At 36.2% G+C, this 26,887-nt stretch overlaps 2 protein-coding genes across 4 annotated transcripts; both read right to left on the minus strand.

The window, feature by feature from the left end:
- Positions 1-3,973: 3,973 nt before the first annotated feature.
- On the minus strand, positions 3,974-10,236 carry mob3a (MOB kinase activator 3A). The gene is made up of 4 exons (XM_051904037.1): positions 9,987-10,236; positions 8,344-8,825; positions 5,060-5,262; positions 3,974-4,345 (listed from the first exon to the last, which is right to left on the minus strand). Exons 2-4 carry the CDS (start codon positions 8,759-8,761, stop codon positions 4,316-4,318), a joined length of 651 nt encoding a protein of 216 aa, XP_051759997.1. The 5' UTR covers positions 8,762-8,825; positions 9,987-10,236; the 3' UTR covers positions 3,974-4,315.
- Positions 10,237-10,803: 567 nt separating this feature from the next.
- Positions 10,804-26,668, minus strand: LOC127517872 (tyrosine-protein kinase ZAP-70). Of its 3 annotated transcripts, none has more exons than XM_051904026.1 (13): positions 26,650-26,668; positions 19,324-19,768; positions 18,246-18,406; positions 17,076-17,214; positions 16,425-16,509; positions 16,224-16,240; positions 16,091-16,130; positions 15,228-15,426; positions 14,914-15,120; positions 12,882-13,074; positions 12,370-12,510; positions 12,173-12,285; positions 10,804-11,392 (listed from the first exon to the last, which is right to left on the minus strand). In XM_051904026.1, exons 2-13 carry the CDS (start codon positions 19,723-19,725, stop codon positions 11,275-11,277), a joined length of 1,815 nt encoding a protein of 604 aa, XP_051759986.1. In that variant the 5' UTR covers positions 19,726-19,768; positions 26,650-26,668; the 3' UTR covers positions 10,804-11,274. The 3 variants fall into 3 exon arrangements, with proteins under 3 accessions (XP_051759986.1, XP_051759985.1, XP_051759987.1); XM_051904025.1 differs by lacking the exon at positions 26,650-26,668 and adding an exon at positions 23,763-23,964; XM_051904027.1 differs by lacking the exons at positions 18,246-18,406; positions 19,324-19,768; positions 26,650-26,668 and having other exon boundaries at positions 16,425-16,514; positions 17,076-17,093.
- Positions 26,669-26,887: the final 219 nt, after the last annotated feature.

Genomic DNA, 26,887 nt, shown 5'->3' on the forward strand with positions numbered 1-26,887 from the left:
TTGTTACTCTTAATTTGAACTCCAACATTCCTTTCCCTTAACAGGATGGAATCTTGACATAGATGGATGGGAATGTCGGAATCCACAGGCACACACGCGGTCATGACACCGGCACGTTTTACAGACATGCTGAGTCGGAAAGGCAGTCGGGAGTAACCGATCCGCATGCTGGTGATAATGAAAGCCTTGATGATTTCGATGCCTTGAATGGGCCAAGTAAGGCCCAGACATGGTGGTTTTAATACCCGAGTTATTACGGATACTATGTAGTGTTCATTGTCACGAAAACAATCTTATCCTAAACTCACAAGGTTGTGTCAATAGCTATATATTATGTTCTCCGATGGCTCATGCTTTATTTTCTCAGGTGGTCAAATAATTCAAAGCCACTAAGGGCCATTTGGGTCTGAGGGACATCTTGTGACTTCCCCCCTCCCTTCTGTCTTTCTTTCTAGCTGCCCTCTCAATGTGTTTTGGGCTATATATTCAGCCATGAAAACAGCCCTGAAGATTACGCAAAGTTCAGTGCAAGGCTCGGGAGGAGAGAAGCACATGATGAAACGCCAAGTTATGTTGAAAACAAGCCACGTGATAGAGGTGGAGCAGAGGGTACTCTGGGTTAACAGAATGGGGCCTTCGCAAAAGGGTCCAAATGGTATTCTAACTCTCTATTGGGTGGGAATGCATAACAGAGTCAATAACAGCACACACATGTACAGCTCAAAGAGGGTTTGTGAGGGTGGAATCTGATTGGTGAGGTTTTGTGGGTGTGTTATTGTCTCTTTATTCTGTAGAAGAGATGATTGCACTGTTAATCTGCATTTGAATGTACAGTGCAGGAACATATGTGACATTTTTATGAGGAAGATAAGTGAGGAAGGCCCTCATTGGTGGGGAAAGTGAGAAAGAGAGGTGTTTGTGTGTGTGTGTGATGACAGTGGAGTGTGAAAGTGAGAACGTGTGTCTTTGGAGAAGAGAAAGACAGACGAGTGTGCAAGTGTGAGTGTGTGTGTGCTTGGACTGATCTCTTTGGGAATTCTGTAGTCCTCTTCTGTTACATCAAGCGTGTGTAGGTTTTCAGAGGAGTCAGCTAGTACGTACACACATGATGAAGATTTATTCACACTTCTGCTGTAGCACCTAAACCTTTCCTGGAATCAAAATCCTTGCAGCAGGAAAACATAAACAGCTTACGACCAGAGGTGATTCTCATCCGACGTATTAAGCATTTACAGCAGGATACACCTGAAACTGCAGAGTGAGTGACAGTGTGGATTACATGTTATGACGGTATGGGTGCACCGAACAAGGCACAGGCCTGCATAATTAGCCAAAGTTTGGCTAATTATATATATATATATATATATATATATATATATATATATGAAACTAATAAAGTGTAGTAGCGAAACTGTGGAGGAAAACACAGACTTCCTCTTTCTTCCTAAATTAAAAATTTTGTCCATCCCAGAAAATATTTTGCGTGTGAGAGTCGGAGTTTACAAAAGAACATAACAGTGACGTAAATGCAAAAGGTTAAAAAACCCCTCAAAACTCAGTTCCACTGAAATACTCTTTAAATATTCAAAATGATCATATCCCAATTCCTTATATTAAAAAAACATATCTAGATATGTAGGCATATATAAGGCTATTTCACTATACTGATGTTTTGACCATAAAACTCATTTTTTCCACAATATTATTAACCTGAATGGATTTACTGAAAGTCAAGTCAAGTCACCTTTATTTATATAGCGCTTTTTACAATGTAGATTGTGTCAAAGCAGCTTTACATTGATAACTGGTACATTGTTTGGCTGCACAGAAGCTCTTAAAGAATAGTGTCAATGCGGGCAGATCAAAGCACTGTTGAAATCAAATGTCAAGTCAAGTTTTATTTGAAAGATTTATTTTAGTGTGTGAAGAGTCATTGGGTTACAACTTACAGTAGTCTAGTTAACAATCAAAATAGCACATTTGAATCTCAGGATATACTATACAACCTTATGCAACATTTCCCCGCATTAAATCAGCTTGAAGATGCTACTGCTTGATTGCAGCGCGCGCGTGAGTGTTTTCCTCTCGTCCTGCACGTATCAGCACTCTAGGAGCATGAGGTCAAAGCTCCGCCCATTGACGTGTCATTTCCCTTATACTCTAGTTCTGGTACATTCCGAACAGCACGACACAGCAGTGTCTTTATTGCGGTTTCTGCACATCCAGATAATAACACGTAACACACGGCCAGGCGTATTTGTTTTGTTGATGAAAGCGAAAGAAAACGTTTGTTATTGTGCGGAACTGTTTATCAGTGCTGCAGGAACTTAACGGAGCAGCACACGTGTTATGCTTTGTCTGATGCAACTCACTAGCTGACCATGACATTTGTAACTCTTTCCAACAATTACATTTAGAATTTAATACATTTATTGCGCGTGTATGTATTTGCATACAGCGTTTGTGTAATAGATTCGATAAAAGCAAAGCTTAACTTGCTGCGAGTTGGTAGCCTCGATTATGTTTAAAGCGTTTTTTAGTAGCGAAATTGTTTTATATTTTACAGAGTGATGCACGCATCGCGAATGAATCACTCTTGAATCAGCGGAAATGCTCGGAATCATATTAGGACAGTTCACTCACGCATTATTTTGGACAATATTTAATGTAATGGTACATATTTATGGTAGTCATGGCCGTACATAAAGAAAAGTACCACGGTATTGCCCTCTAATAGGCTATCACCGTGGTACCACCACAGTATATAATTTAAAAAAACTTAAAATGGCGCTGTCCTAGCAAAAGACAAACATACACACAGCAACTTTAATTTTAACTTATTTTGTTATATATATATAAAATTACACACATTTTTAATATTTATAGTTTAAGTAGCAGCAAGATATTTTAGTGTAGCCTACATACTATACTTGAAACAATACCTTTCTGTTTAGTTGTTTTTTCTGTAGAATAGTTGGCAGCTAAATTTTGGGTAGCTTACAGAACAGTGTACATGAAAACCCTTAATATACATATAAAAAATACCTTAGCTTTCTGAATTGGCTTGAATCTGTCAGATCTTAACTTGGCTTTGGAAATGGGCTTTAACGTGCACATAACAAACCAAGCATGACCTTGTTGTTACACCACTCAACGTCAGAGTTGCATGACACTAAGACACGCCTACTCATTATAATGCAGAGACTACTGGAAAAATCTGGAATTGCAGGCAGACTGAAGAAGATTGCGACAGAGAAGTCTTGGGTGGAGCGCGATTAACAGTTAACGATTTCATCATCCAAACAAACCGAGACTAAATAATTATTTCCCTAAACGTGCAACTCAGCACTTATTCTGCATGTAGGCTACTACATAACAAAACAAAGAGCTCTATAAACTCTCTAAAATTAAAAATTCACTTATTAGTCATAGTTAAAACGCTAAAGAAAGCACAATTATAAAAGAGCATTGTTTGAAAATGAAAACCCCTTGCATAACCAAATAGTAGACATAGTTTTAAAATATGAGGGACATTTGTGATCACAACTCAATGCAACATTTCATCATCTAGATCCGTGTTGTGATGTGCCTTCATTGCCATCTAGTGGACAGAAACAAATGTGTTTTGTTGCCCTACGTATATGGATCAGCAGACTAAAAGGGCACTTTTTTTTCTGTCAGCTTTTAACAGCAATCTAATTTAATGGATTTAATTGTAAAGGTTATTAAAAGGCTGAGAGAATTAGACAGACAAAACCAGCAGAAAAGACAGAAAGCTGGAGAAACAGGATTATCTTTCATTTAAGTCAGACACAATACATAGCAGGTAGTAAAATAAAATGGCAGGGATGATGTACTAAAATATATATAATTTTTTATAGTAGTCAAACATTAAGTCATACCATTTCATCAAGTTTTTAGTCAGAATTAGTGATGAGAACATGACCAAAAACAAAGAACAGAACCAATGACATACACAGACAAGAGGAAGTAAGTTTAATATCTCAACCACATACATAAATAGTCAAATATAATCTGTATGTTAAAGATTATAACAGTTCGACAGAACAAAAGGAATTATTCAGAACAAATTTGGGAAAACAAAAATATCTGATAATACTGATTTCTAATAAAAAATACTCTCCATATGCCTACACATGAGAATACAGAGAGATGTACATGTCTCTCTCTAAATAGATTATTACAGTACTTTAAAAGTGTATAAAAAATAAAGTCTTTGAAAGTTTGGTCTGCTTTTAAATCGTAAATTTGCGTGGTCCTGATCAGTCTGGAATGTGAAGGTCCGCTTTCTTTTTCAGTGGCACATCCGTGATGTCATCTCTTTCTGTTAGGAGAAATAACACTGCATTAGCATGACATAAACCACCACAAAACCACAAGTTTCAAACATCACATGTTCAGGCAGCTACCACATATCTGCATTCAAAAAGCCTTGTTTCAAACAAAAAGATGAAATTTACTTTATTATTTATTTATAGATTGTGCAATACATAAAGATCATCTTTCCTGTGTTTATATATACAGATGCAAAAACTTTGGAAATGCGCTATGCAAAGTGACCGAGCTCCTGTTGTCAGTAACAGGACCTGCGGGTGTCACCTGATCCCACAGCACCAATTCAGCTGTGACTACTGAGAGAATGAACTGCTGCGTTTATAGAGCGAAGAGTTTTTCTGCCTTACAGGCTCAGACACTCATTAACTGCCTGTGAGAAAATGATAGAGGCTGGAATATCAAACCCGCTGACTCATCCTGTCCTAGTATGGCCCTACCAATTAGCAAAGCCATTATAAAATGGGCTTGTTAGCTACTAATCATGAGGCGACGCATTAGCGCTTGTTTCTGTATCTGTCGCTCTTTGTTTCTCACTTTCTGCTCAACAGGTTATGGGAACTCAGAGGTGTTTCTAAACCCACACATACACAGATATAATATATTTTCCTGTAGCAATTTATTGGAGATAAAAAAATATATAATATAACATTGCGATTATAATGTGCGATTTTTGACTCTTGTTCTCTTTAACACATATGCTTACCAGAGGTTCCAGCTCTTTGTGGTCTATGAGGTTGAATTCAGTAACAAAGTAATAGAAATGTTTGTAACAGGTGTTCACGTGGGCCTCTGCTCCCATCTGGCTCACGCAGTCAAAGTGGTGGATGTAGACGTGGACAAATACCCGAAACAAACGAGACAAGATCTTCTTTGCTACCTGCATGAAGGTCTTAGGGAATGGCGTACCTAAAAAAGAAACAACACATGAAAATAAACCTACATGTTTCAATACAAAAACAGTCTCTAGAGCGTGAATTTCCATATCTAAACTTTGTTAACCGAGTGTTAATACTTTTCAAATACATAGAATGTGGTAGCATACAATACATACATGACAGATCGAAAGTTTGAGGTCAGTAAAAATTTTATTTCTTTTATTTATTTATTTTTTGGAATGAAAGAAATGAGTACTGGGACAAATTTTGTAAACTTCATGTCTCAATTTTTTGATTTTGTTCATATTTTTTTCTGAAGAATCATAAATAGTGATGAAAGCCAAAATATTAAATGTCATGGATGAATATTTATTGAGTAAATATTTTGTGGAGAGGGGTCAAAATGACAATTTTTTACCTGATTATTTAGAGCCAGGTGGGTAAAAACAGATCTATTCTGTTGACTGTCTTTGTCGCATTATATGCCAATGGTGACAATTCAAAAAAAAAAAAATTCTTCCTAAAGTTTACATGCATGTAACTCAAGAAGTATTAAAGATATCTTAATATCCTTTTAGATTTTGTTTCTTAAACTTTTCTTTTGGTATTTTAATTTTTTAGGCACTATATAGTTCATTTTGAGAGATATAGGCTTTATTCATTTATGTATGTCTTTCACCTGAAAACAAATGATCAAAATCAAAATTTTTAGCCAGGGACCTCTGGTTGAGTTGACACAGAATAACCCTACTTTTATTCAGCAAGGACACATCAAATTAATAGAAAGTGATGCTCCAAAAGATTTCTATTTCAAATAAATGATGTTCTTTTGAACTTTCTATTCAAAGAATCCTGAAAAAAAAAATCCATCACAGTTTCCACAAAATATTAAACTGTTTTCAACATTGATTTTGACCAGTAGTGTAAATTGAAATGCAAGTATTATGAGGGTTAGTGATTTCTCATTGACTTCACATCCTTATCAGGTTCTAACAGCATCATGAAACAACATCAGACAAGTTATTTGTAGATTAAAGACAGAACTGAGACGACACTGAGTCTGCTGATATCATCAGAAAAAAAAGGATCTCATATCTCTGGATGACAGAAAACTCATTATCACTTTAAAACGTTCTTTTCTCATCTGCACGTCCTCACATTGTAAGTTTCTTATCTGGAACACGTGCTATGATGGATTATAAATCGCAGAATCATATTTCCACAGCGCCATTTATTAATAGAGTCCTGCGATATGGGCTGTATGCAGGCAACCATGTCCTTATACATGGGAGATTCTGCGACTGTCTCGTTGCATTCTAAGAATCTGTTCCATATGCAGACATAGTCTATTTATATCTCACTGTAAATTGACCCAATTTGAAATGTACCACAGATGTCAGATGGCAGGTTGGAGATAATGAGACAAAGCCAGAGAGGTCAAACACTACACTTGACCAACCCAAATGTTTCTGCATATTTGACAATCTACATCTTGATTCATAGTGTATTCATGTCTTAAATGCAGCTTCAAATGGTCAACATGTTATGTTTATATGATGACCTATTTTGACCTATCCGTGCTATACTAGAAGTGTCTTCTGCATAGCTCATTCTGATGACCTACAAAGGTTTGGAGGACTAAAAAGAGGGGAAATATATATATATATATATATATATCAGCCTCAAAAAGGTACAGTATTTGGACATTTTTTAGGCACCCAAAACTCTATTACTGTGTAAATAAACGGCCAAAACGAAAAAAAGGACTCTTAAAGGGATAGTTCACACAGTCAAAAAAAAAAAAAAAAAAGAGTTATATTAAAAAAATATCCTGGCTCTTCCAAGCTTTATAATGGAAGTAAATGGTAAAAAAATTTTTTTGAAGCCCAAAAAAGCACATCCATCCATCATAAAAGTAATCCATATGGCTCCAGGGGGTTAATAAAAGCCTTCTGAAGCAAAGCTATGCGTTTTTGTAAGAAAAATTTCCATATTTATAACTTTACAAACTGTAAGAACTGGCTTCCGGAAACGGCTGTAAGCGAGTCTAGTTCCGGTCGAAGAGTGACCTCTAACCCGACGCAAGATGTATTGACGAATGCGAAAGTGCAGAGAATATACCAAAACAAAACACCAGTCACGAATTAGAAGTCTAAAACAAGAATTTTTAAAGAGAAATGCTGGAGGAGTTTGAGTTTGTTGCCCAGCCCTATTTGTTTGAACCGCAAACTCTCGTCTACGCTTACGCTACGCCCTACGCTGGAACTCGACTCTCACGTGAACGAGCAGACGGCCATTAATGGAAGCTAGTGATTACAGTTTATAAAGTTATAATTATGGATATTTTTCTTACAAAAATGCATTGCTTTGCTTCACAAGGACTTTATTAACCCTCTGGAGCCGTATGGATTACTTTTATGATGGATGGATGCGTTTTTTTGGGCTTCCAAAGAAAAAAAAAAAGGTAACATTCAATCCCATTATAAATCTTGGAAGAGCCAGGATATTTTTAAATTTATAACTCCGATTGTGCTGAAAGAAGAAAGACATATACACCTAGGATGGCTTGAGGGTGAATAAATTCTGGGATAATTTTCACTTTGTTTTTTTTTTTTTTTTTTTATGCGTATGCATACAAACGAACGTGGAGCCTTTCAAAATATACTCCATTTGATAGCGTGCGAATGCAAGCGGTCGACACATCAGCTCCAGAATGTTTCATCTTTGTCCAGTGTCTGCGCTATTTTCCTCCAGAAGTTATAACGGATACAAATGTCTTTGTATTCTTTTAAACTAAAGTTGCGGCTATCTCATAACCCCCATACAAGCGTTTGTCAATGCGGGCATCTGTTGTTATTCCAGTCTCTGGTATTTCAATTCAATGCACATGTACGACCTGTGTGCACAAAGTACGCGTGGTTACAAAAATCGGGCGGCGCGCATACTATTCTGGTGACAAAATTTGCGTCACATGCACTGTACACGGACCCTTGCGTACATGTAAAAACTGAAGTATATTTTGGGTTTTAAACTTGATTAACAACTAAACGCATCCAACAAATCAAGGAAATGTTGGTCAACAACAAAGTGTTTTGGATCATGTTGTCCTTACCAACATTAGTGGGGAAGATCTGTTCATTGTTGATCTGGACTTCAATCCAGTCCATTAGCAGGCTCATGTATTTGGGTGCTGGGAGAGCAGTGGGCTTCTTGTACTTCTGTTCGTCCTGCCAGCGGTACTCGTACTTTGGCCCGCCGGACATAACGGGGCAGGTCTGGTCTGTGCAGGAGTCATTGATGGTGCCGTAGATGAGGTTGATGCGGTTAAAGAAGTCCACCACGTGAACGGCCACCCAATCGTTCAGGTCTTCGCCGTGCGGCAGCTGCACCGCCTGCTTCAGGTCCAGACCGGCATTTAGAGACGCCTGGGCTTTCTTGTGCAGCTCAAAGCGTTGCGTTCCAGGCTCAAACTTGCGCTTGGGCCGGAATGTTCTGTCCTTGTTGAAGACTTGTTTTAGGGCCATGGACATGCTTGCCGTGGGACGGGATTGTTGTGTAATGTGCTTAAAATGAGCCTTTTGATAGCAGGGGTGCCTGAAATGACAAATTAAAAGATAGATAAACAAGGACAATATTGTGTGGAGGTTTCTTTGTATCACCAGTTGCACTCTGAGGGAGAACGGATACTGAATGTGAAAAAGGGAGAGAAAATAAAACTAGGTCAGACTTTGTCTCCTCCCGGGTTCCCAGACCTTTTGGGTAATGATTTCATTTTATGATGAGAACATCATTTAATAACATTACACACATAAAGAGCAGTTTCTATTCAATGTTTTGTTTATATTATTTAGTGCTGAGCAAGACTAAAAAAAAAAATTACATAAGAGAACTTTATTAATTTTCATGACTTTTTCAGGACTCTAATATTTACAGGTTTCCAGATGGGAACAAAACACATGAAAAGAATGATCTTTCGGTTGTGACACTGAAATAACTTTTAGTCTTTTAATCAACATTTTTATACTTGAATTCTTTCATGCATTTCTTGCATGGATTTTCTCAAACTCAAGGATTAATTCCAATTTGCTGAGCGGTAAAATGTAGTGAGAAACAGTAAACAGATTTTCTCAGTTTAACCAGCTGAACAAACAATGTATCATATCTGTATATTAAAAAAATGAACAGGTTGTACACACAGGCATTATATTTAGAATATTAGGGGAATCACTGAGTAATTTCCTGTTGGGCACCACGGGTGGCATTTATTAGCCAGGACAGGGGGATTCCAACATCTACAGTATGTTTATTAATAGCATATATCTATATTTCAAATTTATACATTTAAAAGTAAAACGTTTAAATATTTCGACATTTTAAGTTATGAATTAAGTTATATATATAGATATATACACACACACACACACACATTTGTAATTTAAATGTTTTTAAATACTGTAAACACATGAATGTGTACATGTTTCTAAAATGAATGGATGCCAGTAGCACACACCAAAAGCGAAACAACATGTTGCGCGAGACGCTGGTCTGTCTACACGGTAATTCCGTGTGACGATGTCGTTTTTAATGGCGTGACCAGGACTTATAATCACACGAATTTAACTTTCATGGAAACACATAGGTATGATAACAAATTAACCTTTGCAAAATTGCGAATTAAATACCCTAAACGTACTAAATAACGATTTTGTTAAGGGAATGCTTTCGTAGCGTACAGTGAAGTTGAAGCAAACTTACCGAGCAAGCGCCTTTCTTGTTCCGCTTTGATGTGAACCGCCTTTTTACACCGCCCTCTGTTTTGTTCGTTATTCAAGAACGTTCTTCGTTATTGTAATCACATTGTATTTGCAATTGTTATAGAGTTAAAAGGAACGTGGCCTTCGCACTGTAACAATTATTAAGTCCACACTTTCTAAGGAAGCCACAAGCCCCTCCCTGCTGAGCGAAGTACACTTCCTCTATTGAAACATCAGTAGAGCCTCTTCAGTCTGCCACTGAACATGAAGGAAGTGTATTGGAAGCACTATGGTAACACACTAACATCAAAACACTTATTGCATTGGAGATATTTATAGCAAAACAAAGTTAAAAAGCTGCCTTTTAAAATCACATTAAACTAAATTATTTGTAAACAGGTGTAGCTGAGGTAGGTGGCAGACTTTTTACTCAAAGTAGGGTAGGTTTATTTTTGTAAGTCAGTTTCTGTAGACAAATATCTTAAAAGCTGAAATGAAATTGCACAAATGTAAAAGTAATAAAATATAAAATATTTGTTTTGGCCAATAAATATTATAATAACTAAATTGTATAAATTTGACATTTAAAACACAACTTGCCTGAGGCTGACATAAAAAAAAACAGCTTAATCTTCCTGTTAAAATCTACCTTCATTACATAGTTACCTCTCAAATGTGTTTGATTGTGGTTTTAATCGTGGTCTCGCCTAAATATATGTACAATTATTACAAATATAATTATATTTATGTTCAAATGGATAGGTTATGCATATGACAGTCAGCTCCAGTGCATTTGTTTATGAATTGATTGACAAGAATTGTTCTGTGGAATGTGCAGTTTATTGCAAGTTTCAAAACTCGAAAATTGTTACAAAACAAATTAAAATACAAATGTTTGAGAACATATATACTGTTAAACAAAAGGAATGGCAGGAAACATACAATCAGAATATTTAACAAAGAGAACAACACCATGAAGTTTGAGTAAATATGTACTTTCATCTCGAAAGTGTTAATGGATGGAGGAGAAAATACATCCATCTGATGTCATTAACTGAAACACTTTTGCAGGAAAAAAAGTATTTTCTTTTGATTGCCAACTATAATATAACATAGTACACATAGCCGCACATAGTATTATGAGCACTGATAGTAGCAAGCCAATAATTTAAAAAAAGATTACTTGCATTGCTCAATCAGATAGTTTAATAGACATATTAAAGTAGCAAATCGTTTTTCCCATGTTTTAATTCTGTCCTTGCTTGAAAAGTTTCCATTTGCCCCTCAGATCACTTAGGAGGCTTTCCATTCTCTGTTTTCATGTAATCCGGTATCTTTTTGCAAATGGAGTAATAGAAAGTCCTCATCTTCTCCTCCACTTTGACAAAGCCTGGCCGTTCTTCATGCCTGCAGAAGACAAGAGTTAGAGGTCATTCTTAAGTTATTCATATCTGCTTCAGTCCCTCATCCACACACGCAAATAGACAAGTATGACTAGTAGTTTCTAATGTCAATAGCTATGTTTCCATCCACCTATTTTGATGCACATTTTGAGATATCGCTGAGACGCACCTGAATTCTAAAAATAAAAACGTATGCGCTCAATTGAGGCAGATACGTTTTTGAACCGATAATACATGCACATAAACTACAACTGAAACACATTTATCTCGATGTGCAACAAATAACCTCACGTGACTTTGCCTCAATAGTGGATGTAACTGGATATCTGGACTAACCAGTGGCCCAATTTCATTGCAAAGCATCTTAAATGTTGGTTTGATCATTCTGAAATGCCTGAGCCAAAGTCTGTCATCAGAATGATTTGGTATAATGACCTCCCAAAAGTGTCTCACATGACAAACACCAGGCATCCGAACGCAAGATAACATGACAGTTTTTATGGTATTTCTTCTAGCTGCGCACTCTGAAACGCAAGTCATATATGATGTAGTAAAATAGAGCCACCGTGGCTTTTCCAATTGCAGCAACTTCCATTTTTATTACAGATATTTTGCACCAATTTCCCAGGAAGTGACAGTTTTGTTCTCTTGAACACATGGGATGGAAACTGCTTTATTCGCAAATGTTTTATGCAATATTCCAATTTTGTGCATAAGTTTTGTCACAACTTTAGATGGAAACATAGCTAATGTAAGAAACTTGATGGCATTAGATTACACTTACTTGTATGTCCAGCATTCTTTCATCAGGTCATACATGGCCTCAGGACATCCAGCAGGGCAATCCAAACGGCTACCACTTTCAAGAAAAGCCATTACGTCTGGGCCTTTCATTTTCTGCATGGAAAAAATAAATGGATGAAAAGTCACATGAGCAACTAGTTGGTTGGTTGTAAGTAATGTGACAGTGTAAATGCTTACCTTATAAGGCTTCCCTCCAAAGGAGAAGGCCTCCCACATCGTAATGCCAAAGCTCCAAACATCACTTTTGCTGGAAAACTTGTGAAAATGAATGCACTCTGGCGCATACCACTTCAGAGGCCATTTTCCACCTGTACGGGCCTATACACATACAAAATCATACTCTGAATGACTATTCTCTTTTTACTTTGTACATGCACCATTAATATGTAGCATCCAACTATTTAGACAGCTTGTTAGACATTATATTGCTGTAACGGTCATGTGACTAGTCATGCAACAGGAACAAGGAACTGGTTCCATTGTTAACATATTGACAGTACAATATAGAAGATTTACAAATGTATAGAAAAGATTTCATTTCTCCAAGACCACAATAAGTACTTAAAACATTGTTTACAAAGTGGTATAGAGAAACACAATGGACTGATATTAATTCTAATTAAAATGTAATTGTGTGCTAAGTCAAAAGGCGGCGTGTTTCTCCCACAGTACACCTGAGAACAGCCCACCTTATAATAGTTGTCATCTGCACCCAGTGCCTTTGAGAGGCCGAAGTCACTGATTTTGGCATATTGCTGGTTGACCAATAGTACATTACGTGCAGCCAGGTCTCTGTGCACAAAGTTCCTTCCTTCTAAATACTTCATCCCCATTGAAACCTGATGCATTAACATCACAATGTTTTCCGTAGCGATCTGGTCCCTGAAAGGAGCAAAAAGAGTTTCAGTGTAAATTGATGTTATTGAGCACCTTGGGAATTTTCTGATTTAGTCAGAACAAGGTTTTAATTGATGACTTTATGACTGGCTATTTGCTTCCATAATTCAGATTAAAGCTTTTACACTTACTTTAACACAAATCGGATCTGAAACCACTACTACTAAATCACCTCACAGAAAAATATATTTATTTCAAATATTTAAATAAAAGAATATATATATATATATATATGTAAGGAATAATTGACGACGGGCCATTGAATTCTTAAAAAATAATGCACACCCGAGGTGGTAATGCGGCCACGAGCAAAGCAGAGAGTGCATTATTTTCTAAGAATTCAACGGCCCAGGGTCAATTATTCCGCTTATACTACGGTTACCACATCTCAAGACACTGGCCTGATGTTGTATTTCAAGACATTTGTCAGGTTTGCCCTGAAAACACTCTTGTGTGTGGGACTAATTTCTTACGCATCTCATCCCAAGCCTCCGTTGCTAATTCCAAAACGTCATTTCAGAACTAGTAATGAAAGTTTGAGCCTTGATAGCATAATAATACCGTTGATGCAGTTATTAACGCAGTTGAGAGAGAGAGAGAGAATAAGCAGCATATGTGAATTAGCCTACCTGATCTGTGCATCTCTAACGGCAGCAGTGTCTCTACTAATAGCGAAACTATAAGTTTATCTCAAGAACCGCACAGTTATTACCTCACTGATAAGTCATGTATCTTAAGTTGCTAAACTATTTTACTCTCATTAATTTGTCAGAGCAGCACTGACCAAACTTTTCTGTGGGAGTGTTTGTCTGTACGATACAGTACATGTGTACATTTGAAAGAGAGAGAGAGCGTGAGAGAGTATGCACATTCAGGACACAATAAAACGTATTTTGTGGCAAAAACCATGACAATAATTTGTCGTTTTCATCCTATTGTTTACTATATTTATTTGCTTGGTCAGTGTCGTTGTGAGGTTTGGTTCTTTTGCGGTTGTAGGCTGTAAGGACCTTTTGAAATAACTGAAAACATTTGGCAAAATGATATGGAACTGTAATGTGGTCAAGACCTTCCTAGAACTACTTTAGCCATGCGTTTCCCTGAAAATAATTGCACACCTTAGAACGTTGGTCAACCAATAAGATTCGAGCATTCAACAGCCCCGTAGTATAAATATATATAAATAACATATACTAGATCACAACAGCCCCGTAGTATAAATATATATAAATAACATATAATTGATATATAATATATATGATTGGTTATTTGCTTACACAATTCAGATTAGTGCTTTCCCATTTACTTTAATACAAAGCGGAGCAGAAATCACTACTAGATCACAATAAAGTTTTTTTTTTAAAATATGTACATAGAAATAAAAATATTTAAAAAATAAAACATATATAATATACAATAATATATAATATAATAATGATATATAATATATGATTCGTTGTTTTTAAATATGAAATTATAATAAAAAAATTAAAATAGAAAATTAAAATCATATATATATATATAATATGACATATTTACACAATATTTATTAATATAGTAATAATAATAATAATATTACATATATTTTAAATACCAAACTATAAATATAAATATCAAAATAAAAATAAATGTGATTTTTATTGTATTTTATATGGTCACTGTTTCTAAAAACTAAATTTAATACACTAAATTTAATTTTATTAATTCAGTATATATTATGTTTTAATACACAGACTCTATGTCGAAAACCATTTCTACATTCCTCAACTATATATTAATAACACAAATAAATAAGTTATAAATGTTTTATTCTGATGAACTCACTTCTTGCCAGAGAGAAACTTGTTGAGCGGGCCAGCGGGGGCCATCTCCATCACCAACATGAGCGCTTCAGCCTCACAGAGTCCAATCATGCGCACGATAAACGGATCACTCAGCTGATGCATAATCTGGGCCTCTCGCATCATTTCATCCTTTACTGATTTTTCATTCTCATTCTTCAACACTTTAATTGCCACATCAATCTGTTTGCTGCACAGGAGAAGGAAACATGAGCATATGAAGTAAACTTATTTAGGTGAAACATTATAAAAATGAAACCGTCACACATTTGTATGTTTTTCACCCTTTGTACTCACCTTTCCATTTTGAAGACACCTTTCTTGACACAGCCAAAGTTGCCAGAACCAAGCTCAACCTCGTCGATCATGAGCTTGTCTCTCTTGATGAACAGGGTCTTCTTCTTGCATTCATTTGGATCATCATAAGGACTGACGAATGCATCATGGTCCATAGGCAAAGATGGACGTGGAGAATCGGCTCCTAAACCCTTGGGCACTGGGGAACAACACAGCAGATGTTACATTCATGAAGTTATTAGCATGCTAATTTTTAAAGTCATAAATTTGGTTTAAACTAAATTACAGCAGCTCCTCTGGAATTTCTATTGGGTCTTTAGAAAAACATAAAAAAAAAAAAATTAACAAGGTGCTACAACGGTTTTCAGTCCTTGTTGTTTAGTTTTTATGTAGCAACATGTTAGAAAATTACATTTTTTTTAAGCACACAGTGGTTTAAAAATTCAAATTTGAAGAATGATTGTGGGAAAGTCTCTTCAAGAACTAATTTATCACATAAATGGAAAACCAGCATTCTGAAAGCACATAGAAATTCCAATGGAAACACATGGTTAATACAAATTCTCTTCTTCAGGACTACAAACTGAACAACTCTATAGTAAACATTTCAGGCAGTATTAAGCCATTTATCCTTATTGTTTTTTGTGCAGAACTACATGGTCCAATTCCAAAGGGTTTAGCAGTAATAGCCAAAAGTTTATGCATTTATCACTAAGACAGCTCTGAGACTCTGAGACTTGGACTGTTTTTGTTTTAAACATATTTCAAGTAGACGTACATAAATTTCTAGGCACATTTGTTGACTTTATCACTCTGCTGTTGAATTGTTTTAACTTTCATATTTTGTACCACTATAAACGTACCCATAGGGGGCGGTGTGTATCCATTACCTCTGAACCTCCTCTGTAACACACAAACAGAAAACCAGAAATTACAACATGCACAATATTATTAGATGTGTTCACAAAATAGATGTGTTCTGGTAGATATACTTACTGGACCATTTGCTACAGCTAAAAGTTAAAAAGAAGAAGAAGAAGAAGAAAAAAATTAGCCATTTTCACTCGCATATATTTCATTTAAAGAAATGGTACCTGTTCATTCATATGCATATACAGTCTAACAGTATTTTGCAGTTTTTGGTAAGAGACATATGTTTTACATAAATCGAAATGCTATAATGAATAAAGTTCATACCTGCCGGTGCATTGCTTTGGTTGACACACGGTTCTCTCAGTACAGTCACAAGACCATCAGGCTTCATCTTTAAATATTCAACCAGCTGCCCTCCAGAGGAATATAATTATTACAAAAAAACATCAATGACAACTACAATAATAAAATCATACATAATGTTTATGGGTTATGTGATTATGTAGAAATCTTTGTATATCTAAATTTTGGCACAGTCATAAATTTCTTAGCTCCAACCATATTTTAAATTAATATATTTTTATATTTAGAATATATTTTACAAATTAAAATATTTTAAATATTTTAAAATCAACTCAAAATGCATTTCCATTTTTTTGTGCAATAATGTATTAAATTAAATTAATCTTTAAGTTATCTTTAAATGTACTTTGACTTCATTTTGGCCAAACACAACTGTATGTACAAATAAAAACAAAACTTAGCTTTTAGCTTTTGTACAAAACATAAACTTAAACATCTCTGTCAAAGGGCATTTTAAAATGTTAATGGAACTAAATAAATTATTTAGAAAAATGTTAAATGTAATTTTGTAAAAGCAGTTTTGTTCTAGCGACATTGTGAGAACAGTATTTTGTTTTACTCTTTCATAAAATGTAAAATGAGATGACAGACTCTTTGATGGGTAAAGCATACCTGCCACACAGTGTCAAATTTAGTTCCCTCTGGCATTGCGTACTTCCCTGATTTGTCGTGTAAGATCTGATAATGGTATACTGTTTTTCCGTATGTCAGTGACAGTGCATACGTGCCGAATTCTTCTCTCTCTCGAACTCTAGAAAACAGGTTTAGAAAATTAGAAATCATAAGCGCAGCAAACAAAAATATATTCTAAGAATGTTTTGCTAAAGTTCCCATTAAGTTAGGAGAATGTTATTTCTGAATTTTCCCTGCACGTTCAAAATGTCCAACTTTTTTTTTTCTGGTTTATATGAATGTTAAGGGTTCATAACATTTCATTATTTTGCAAACATTATGAAAATGTTACATTTTAATGTTCTCTGAACATTCGGTAACAATTTGTAACATTTAAAAAACGTCCAACGAAAACGTTTCAGAAAAACGTTTCATGAACGATGTATAAATAACGTATTTGTGCTAACGTTCTAAGAACATTATTAAAGACCATATAACTTTGAATGAACGTTCTATTAATGTTACTGGAAGTTTACATTTGTTCATAACTTTGAGAGAACCTTGCCAGAATGTTAGCTAAAGTTCTGCGAACATTCGCTGTTCGTTGGGAGGTCAGATATGTGCTTACCGATGTGCCTGCTGATTGACCTAAATTATTTTACAGGACTAAATATGTGATCTTGACCAATCCTACACTCTTAAAAATAAAGGTTCCAAAAGCGATGCCAAAGAACCTTTCCTAAAAGTGTAAAGAACATTTTAATAATCTAAAGAACCTTTTGTGCAATGTAAAGGCTCCGTGGATGTTAAACGTTATTCATGGAACCATCAATGCCAATAAAGAACCTTTATTTTTAAGAGTGTAATGTCTATCTTTCTGAGTTTAGCAGCTTTTGTGCAGGCCATGATGCAGAGGAAGCTTTTTAAGGCAATGTAGATGAGCGAATACAGCCTCTACGCCAACATAAATTTTGTAATCATCCTCACTGCACTGAATTTACTCATGATGACACCACTCCATTCTGAAGACCCAACTCTATTTTTGCTACAAACAATATTGATCATCAGATTTGCCTCTAAAAGCAGCCCATGTGTCATCATGACCTTTCCACTCTAATGCTGCAGGAAACTTTATACTGTCTTGTCTGATGAATCAAGCTCTTCACTCACAGGAACTTTCCATCTGGCTGAGATCCTGAGTACAGTCGTCTCTCACCCTCCTGCCGAGGGATCTTGCCGTGGAACCAAGGCATTTTCTCATGCGCTGTGGTGGCAATCAGTTTTTCTAGCTGTGGCGCCTGGCTAATGATGGCTTGCTCCATGGCCTCCCCCTAAAAAAGATGACATAAAATTCTTTTTTTGGTGATCTCTCAATAAATATCTGCTAGCATGGACATGGGTTTCTTCACTGTTGGAGCATGACAATAAAAACGCATAAAATGGATAAAAATGGTGTAAAACGCATTTGAATAAGGGGAAATGGATACTGGCGCATCTAAAGTGTCACTTGCAGGAAAAAACCCTAAGACCTTTTTTCATGTGCACGCAAGAATTTTTGCAAGTGTCAAATGTCACTTTAAAGACTACATTATACGGTTAACTATAGAAAAATTAAATGCATGCTTATCTAAAGAATAAACAAAAATTTGTGCAAATGTATTTCGGCCACAATGTGAACAAAAATTTAAAGGATTGGAGTCAATTACTTCACTTAAACAATGATTAAAGTGATAGTTTACCCAAAAATTAAAATTCTGACATCATTTATTCACCCTCATATTTTTCAAAATGTATGACTTACTTTCTTCTGTGGACCATAAAAGATATTTTGAGAAATGATTCAGTGTTTTTTGTCCATGCAATAGAATTCATTCTTCAAAATATCTTCTCTGTTCCGCAAAAAATAAATAAAGTCAAACAGGTTTGAAATGAATGATGGTAAATGATGACATGATTTTCATTTTTGGGTGAACTATCCCTTAATGCATGCATAATTTGTGTGGATCAGAACATTTTTCAAGTTTACATCACTATAAAATGTGTTGAACTACTTCCATATGTTCCTGATTATGTATTTTGTGTAAAACATACAAAACTAAAGATACTAGATTGGAAAAATGTGGTTAAGGGATAACCGTAACCGTAATGTAGCCATTAAACTTACACTATTTAGCTGTGCAGTTACCGAATATTAATCAACACTTTGTGGGTCAACCAATCAGAATCAAACCTGTTTTGAACCCCTTACCTCCAGGCTCCAAGTTTGACGCACATATTCCCTGAGCATATTGTCCCTCAGGCTGTCAAAGACGCCCGTCTTGATGGCTGTGTCGGCTGATCGCAGGCAGGGTTTCTTCAAGGTGCACACGAGCCCATCTGGGTCTTTGCTGTAGTACTCACAGAGCTCAGCAGGTCCGCAGTGAGGCTTCCCACCCGAGATGCAGTATGTGCCGTTCAGCTGTTTCTCTATGGAGTAATGGTAAAACTCCAGGTTCCAGACCATGGACAGGACATAGCCACCCAAGCTGCGGAGGCACTGCCGAAGGAGGAAGAGGCCGTCTCCCATGCCAGCCAGCTTCAGGTGGTCCTCGGCCTCCGAGCGACTGATGCTGCCATAGAAGAACGGGAGGTCTGCGGCAGGGTCGGTCATGATGGAGGCGACGAGGTGACAAAGAGACTCACTAGATCAGAAGCTGTGGAAAATGATGTTTTGAGAGAGAAACACAGAGAGAGACAGATTGAAGCAGCTGATAAGGATAAGTTCAACAAAATGGGGCGAACTGTTGTGAGCATGTGTTTTTGCTGATGTGGGATGTGGGAGGATGTTTCCCGTCTGAAAGCATCTCTCCTTTTCTCAGTTTCCCTCTTTTTATAACTTAAACATGAAAATTTTCATTTGACGGACCTGTGTGATCAAAAAATTGGTGTGTAGAGGAACATATAGTTTATGAGACAACATGTAAAGGTCGGTGTGGTTGGTACTTTAGTGTTGCTTTGCAACCGGCAAAGTCTCGCATTCGGTTCGAATCACCACAACAGGAAACTCAGACATATCCTTCCCCGCCCCCGCCAGCTCATATATGACAACCCTACGCCCTGCACAGGTGCTGATGCTTCAAGAATGTTCCTAAGCTTGTCAACAGACACATGCTTTATTGAAACATCTCTGGAAGTGAAAGAAAATGAAGCAGCCGATTAAAAATGCTCTACTTGTAGATGCCAAAAAGATGCAACTGTGACACCATGAACAAAAACATGTGTCTATAATGACTTCTTTATGCAGTGATGAACATTTTCCAGTGACTGAATGCTAATGCTGTGTAGGAGAGTAGGAGGTCAATAATGTTACATATAAACATCATGTTTTTACCAGAAAGTGAAAACTGCACAAAAAAAAAAAAAAAAATCCCTACTGCTTTTTTATTCCATCGTTTTATGCAAATTATCTCACAACGTCTACAAGACAGAGTTGGCACATGTTCTGAGGTGGAATCACATGGAGTGACAACAAATGGAAGACTCTAGACAGGTAGCTTTGATTTAAACCACAGCTTCCTGGACACAGAGCTGCCCACATTTACAGGGACTTCAAGTTGAAGACAGAGAAAGACCCTGCCACAGCCACACACACACACACACACACACACACACACACACACACACACACACACACACACATTACACACATAGACCTAGTCTTAAACCACCACAGGCCACAGCAAAGACACTGGGGGACAGTGTACTGTCTGAAGCGAGACATGAGTCTCATAAGGCAATTTGATCCTTTTCCATTTTACATCTGGAACTTAATGTAGGTGTGATGTTGCAATTTCTTACTATTATTATTTATGTTACCCATGAATGTAGCACACCATGCAGGATTTAAATAAGTAAATTTGTTAACTGCTTCTTTGGATTGAATTTTTTTTTAAATTATTGTAACTATATAAATTACATAAATTTTAACATAACATTAACACATATATAGTAATAAAATATAAATTGTGTACACAGCATGTATGTACACGCGTACACACACACACACACGCACACACAATATTTCAGCAATCCTTGTGACCCTACAGACTAGGATAAGCTGATTGGAGATGGATGGATATTATTTAAATATTATATTAATAAATATTAAATATGTATATATTTATAAATTATATACATACATATACATATTTCTAAATTATTTTAACTATAAATTATATACATTTTAACATTTAAATTGACATAAATTATATTTAAATTAAACCATTTTAAATTATACACACACAAATATATATATATATATATATATATATAGATGACAGATAGAGAGATAGATAGATAGACAGATAGATAGATAGATAGATAGATAATTTTGGGAAAGTAGGCTTACTACTTAGGCCTACTAGTCTGAATTTGTACTTTCATCAGTCAAAGATGTAACTTCAAGATATATTTATCAATGTTCAGCGGAAAGTGTAATGGAATTTAAAAATTTGTTTGTCTAAACATTATTTTCCGGTGTGAAAAGTGGTTGACGATATTGCGGCCGAGCCTCATCGAAACATCTTCTCTTCCGTAATGCGGTTAATTTTTCATTGCGAACAAAATGTCTCACAGATGCATTTGGAAGCAAGCAAACGTCTGAGATGGGTGTTCGCTCTCTATTTAATCTATAAAGGGAGCTTTGAAATTGAGCATCTTTGAAAACTATTTAAGACAGAAATAAGATCAAGGTGTTGAGGCATACGCTCATTTTTAAGGTTGTTTAGAAGTACATGAAGAATTTGAAGATGAATTTAAAGCTACAGTAAGAAACCTGAGTTGTTACAGCTCTTTTGATTCAGTTCACTAAAACGCCCCAATAATGGTTTCATCGCTTTTACAGATTTTCCATGTTCTGAACACAAGAATCTGAACTATGTTGCTTAATGACGCCTAAAATATTCACAATGTTTATGTCCATAAACCCAAACTCAACTGCCTTGAATGGAAACTAACTTTGTTCAAAAAGGCCAAGTAGCCTACAATGGAAAGTAAAACTTTCTTTTTCCTATACGTAAAAGGCTATTTGACCCCTGCCCTTTTCAAGACTGCTCACTTTGTTTTTTTATTACACTTTTTCTTGTCCAGCTTTGCATGATTTTGTGCCCATATTTAGATGGTCTCAAAGGACCACTGAAATATCATGGGCATTTGGGCAGTGAAACAGTCTGGATTCTTGCCACCGAACTCAGAGCAGTGAAACCTTTGTGATTCAGTGCTCCACATTGTGTGCATAATGTTTTATGGTAAAATAATGAAGTCAGGTAAGCATTAGTTTAAAACAAGCTGAATTAAAATAAGTGTTACCTGTTTTGTGCTATGACGCAAGTTGAGCAAAACAATTCAAATAATTGGACTCTCAATGTGTTAGTAGAATATCTAATTGTCAAAACCAAATATATATACAATAAAATCTTTTAAAATCCTTTTACTGTTTAATGATGGTCTGTACTTGGAAATTACAATTGCACATTTGGTTCAAACCAATTAACAGCATCTGGGGTGAAACTTTGCAGATCTTCTGCACCTGTTCAGCAGCTCAATAAATATTTTATCTTTATCTCTGAAGCCACAGAATTCTTTGCTACTCTGCAGTGCAGGTGATGCAATTTTAATGTTCACAGACACACATAACTACACCTTATGTACATTTTTTTTTTTAAATTCAATAATGAATTTAGCTTAGCAAGTATAAACTGAATAGCTGCATATATTTCCAAATGGCTAAAAAATGGCATCCATGCTGGCATTCAATAAAATGGCATTAAACAATTTATTTATAATAATTCTACCCAGGTGGGAAAAAATGGAAATCATATTTTCTTTTAAAAAAGTGCTTTACCATAAAAAAAGGTAGCACTTTACTTTACAGTCCTGTTTCGCATGTACATGCTATATACTTATTGTAATAATTACAATAAATGGGTAATAACTAGTTAGTAGTCCTGAACCTACCCCTAAACCTAATCTTAACCCATGTAGTTACTTTATATTAATCAGTACTTTCTTGATAAGTACACTGTAAGTACATTGAAAGTGCACGTGTACTGTAAAACAGCACAACCAAAACCAAAAAAGTTTTTGGTAACTCTTTATTTTAGTGTCATTGTTATATATGTTACATGTAGTTACTATAGTAATAACTATAATTACATGCAACTAACCCTAAACCAGACTAAAGCCTAATCCTAACCCTATAGTATGTACATGCAGTTACTTAATATTACTCAGTACTTAAATGTATATTTTACAGTGTAACAAAGAAACATTAAAAAATAGCTGTAGGCTGCACAACTTAAAGATAAGGATTGAAAATTGCACATTTGACTTTCCGTGTCAAGAACATGCTTTACAACACGCCACATCTGCTCAGACAGCTCCCAAAAGTGTTGCTTAACATGCATATGTGCCAGCAAGATTAAGCTAATATCCACAATCTTAATTTAATGTAATGGTTATGTGTCTGTACGGTATTTGACCTCTGCCAAACATTTGTTTGCTAACATCTCTCCTCATTTGCACATGTTACATGTCTGACATTTTGATCAACCTTGAAAGGTTGTGAATTTGCCTCGGGATAAGATAAGAACAGACGGTCCTTGGCAGACAGAGCCAAAAAAAGCCAGAATAATCTTATTAAACACTCACCGTGGCCTGTAGCTTAAATCCAGGAAGACAGGGATAGAAAGAAAAAGAGAGAGAGAAAAAGAGAGAGAAAAAGAGAGAGCAGACACGGCACGGATGAACTGGTGAAGGAGTTATAACAAATGTATTTAGTCTGCTGAAGTGATGAAGCTCTCTGATCTGGCTTGTACGCTAGATGGCTTCTATGCTTGCCAAATTTTAGTGTGTGTGTGTGTGTGTGTGTGAGCTTGAGAGAAAACGTGTGCGCTTATGTGTGCGTATGGGTCTCTGCGTGTGTTTCTGTGCACACAGGTGAAGTGTGTGGGCTGCTCGAATCACTCAAATTTGCATTCCCTTCAGGCTTCTCAGAAACTGTAACTTACTTTCTTACCCAAGTCTTGGGATGCAACCGCTGAATGCTTTGAAAAGCTGTGCTGCAAACTAATGCCTAAAACAGTTACAAGAAATCGGTTCATATATTTTGCATTCAATTGGTTTAGGGACCCATTAAGGCATTTGAGACATATATTTGGAGCAATGCACAGTGAAAACTCTCCTGAACAAATATCATTATATGATTTTATTATTGATTTTGAAAAAGAATATAATAAATCTTAAAACTGGACAACATTAAAGCCAGAATCAAAAGAGAATTTAATCGTCATGTTCTGTTGAGTCTGTTTTACTATATTTATGTTTGGGTTCTCAGAGACTCACAATGATTAGTGTATAATAATAATAATAATTTACAAATTAACCTCTTATTTTCTCTCATGAAAATTCTTTTAAACATGTTTTTTTGACCTAAATAAAAATTCAAATGATTTTAGAAAATAAAAAAATTGTTTTTAACCAGTTTTAACAAGATTTCTAATAAGTCATTAAGTTATAAGTATCAACCTGACACTTCATTTTTAGGTTTTTTTTTTGTTTTTAGATTAAAATAGCCTTGGGCTTCTCTTAGATCCCAAACAAACCTAACAGACCTATCTTTTTTCACGCCTGTTCTTCATTTCTGTTAAGGTAAAGGAATCACGCTTTCCTCTGAGGGGTACATAACTGTTGACAAAAGCGCATCTGGTATCCGGCTCTGTTTGGGGGGGGGGGGGGGGGGTGTCTGATATCCAACAGGTGATCGAGGCGGCCTCCTATGAGCACGAGCTCATCAAAGCGAATATAACGGTGCGACTCACAGAGCGCGATTGTTCTTTTGCGATGGCTCCTCCCAGCGTTCAGCGTCTGTCTTCCTGCAAATGAGCACTGTAGCATGGGAAAGTCTGATTCATTTGAAAGAATCGATTCGTTCGGACAGTTCATTTTGAATGAAGCTATTCAAAAAGATTTGAATTGTTCCAGAAGTCCCCGTGCGCCGTTTACGTTTGCTCTGAAACGCTTGTTTATCACGAAGCTTTAGAACGATTTATAGAAGTTTTAGAGAACGGTAAGTGTTTGTTGTAACATCATAACTTTAACAACAAGAAATGAGCTATTAATATAGATGATCACATCCCACCTGAGTAGCGAGTAGAAATTATGTATCTTTGTTATAAATAAAAAGGATTTATAGGACAAAAAAGGTAAGAAAGTATATTTCCACGTTTGAATCCTTATTCGATTGGCGACCATGCTGGTGAATACCTACATAATAAGTAAATATTAATTACTATGTTAATAAATATTAATAGACCTGGTAACTATCATTTGAATCAGCATGTTCTATTGCTTAATGGGTTCTATTGCCATGGAAATAGACAAAATAGCAATTCTTATTTTCTATAGCTGTGTCTCATTTTGAAGGCTGCGTCCTCCGAGGTCGCATTTGAAGGCTGCATACGTCATCGAGGCGGTCTCATTTAAGAAAAGTAACCCTTAGATTGCAAAGTAAGAAAGAAATTACAGTATTTTACACCTCACGAGAAATAACAGTTAATTTTATTACAGTTAGGGTGAATTCAGGTTGATTGGGACACTTTTTCTAAGTCATCTCAATTGCAAAAAGTGTTCCAATCACCCTGAATTCACCCTAATGAACATTTCGCACCCTGCAAACTGAAAACCGCTTGCGTTCAGCGTACTGCCCGCGTAAAATGACTTGACAGGCAGAACGCGCCTCAAAGGCCTTCTGATTGGCCAAACCAAGAATCGCGAGTCCGCGGCGACTTATTTTACGGTTTCATACGGCGGTCACAGAAAACGGTGGCTGTGTCCGAAATCGCCCCCTATACCCTTAAATAGGGCACTATTTGAGGGGACAGCCATTTGTAGTGGTGTCCGAAACCACAGTGGACGATGTTGAGTGCACTCATTCAATCCCACAATGCACCGCAATAACGAGTGTACAACCGATGCACGCTCAATGGCTAGAGAATACCCATAATGCACTGTGAGAGTCGCGCGCTGAATGAATTCCCGCGTCTCGCCAGGAGATGGCGCCCGCAGCTGAATCAGTCATCCATTCATTTTCCAAACCGCGCTGGTCCAGCATTATCATACAGGTATAAATTCCTTTTTAATTAATCATTAAATCGCTTAAAAGGTTTGAACATGCTAGTTCAACATAAATATTCATTACTACTGGAGCTGCCAGTTTGCTACATTTCAAAAGATTATTATACAGCAGTACAAACAATGCGAAATCGGCAGCCCTTCCGGTGCACTCCGAATTCACTCACTCATTTCATTCACTCCATCAAGTGGACTATATTAGTGGAGTAATGTAGGGACTAGTGAATGAGGGTATAGGGGGCGATTTCGAACACAGCAGGTGTGATATCTCAAGTTAGTTATTCAGCTCAGTGATATCTTTAATTGAGCATTTCTGTTTGCAGCTTACCATTCCATAAAAATCTCTTGCTGCACTTTTAAAGTGATAGTTCACCCAAAAATGAAAATTCTGCCATAATTTACTCACCCTCAAATAGTCCCAAACCTGTATGTATTTCTCATAGAAAGAATGTCAGTAACCAAACAGTAAATTTGGTTATTTCAAATAATCGGTACGTTTATAACAAGTAGGCAGTCCTCCCCTACCGCGTGCGATTTGGCTCAAATCAATCGAATCGTTGAAAAGAACCTGTTCAAAAGAACGATCTCACAGAATGCCGCGATGTCTATAGTAGGATAATTTCAGTGATATCTTTTATACAGTA

Source organism: Ctenopharyngodon idella, chromosome 8 (genome assembly GCF_019924925.1).
Source record: "Ctenopharyngodon idella isolate HZGC_01 chromosome 8, HZGC01, whole genome shotgun sequence".
Classification (NCBI taxonomy): Eukaryota; Metazoa; Chordata; class Actinopteri; order Cypriniformes; family Xenocyprididae; genus Ctenopharyngodon; species Ctenopharyngodon idella.

What these genes read in the sequence shown, in the direction of transcription:
- LOC127517872 (XM_051904026.1), bottom strand. Translation starts at nt 19,725, where the DNA reads ATGACCGACCCTGCCGCAGACCTCCCGTTCTTCTATGGCAGCATCAGT. An exon ending in ATACACACCGCCCCCTATGG is followed by an intron (nt 15,427 to 16,090) that starts GTACGTTTATAG and finishes GTTGTTCCCCAG; the next exon opens with TGCCCAAGGGTTTAGGAGCC. An exon ending in AAAGAATGCTGGACATACAA is followed by an intron (nt 11,393 to 12,172) that starts GTAAGTGTAATC and finishes TGTCTTCTGCAG; the next exon opens with GCATGAAGAACGGCCAGGCT.
- mob3a (XM_051904037.1), bottom strand. Translation starts at nt 8,761, where the DNA reads ATGTCCATGGCCCTAAAACAAGTCTTCAACAAGGACAGAACATTCCGG. An exon ending in GATCTTCCCCACTAATGTTG is followed by an intron (nt 5,263 to 8,343) that starts GTAAGGACAACA and finishes TTTCTTTTTTAG; the next exon opens with GTACGCCATTCCCTAAGACC. An exon ending in ACAAAGAGCTGGAACCTCTG is followed by an intron (nt 4,346 to 5,059) that starts GTAAGCATATGT and finishes TTCTCCTAACAG; the next exon opens with AAAGAGATGACATCACGGAT.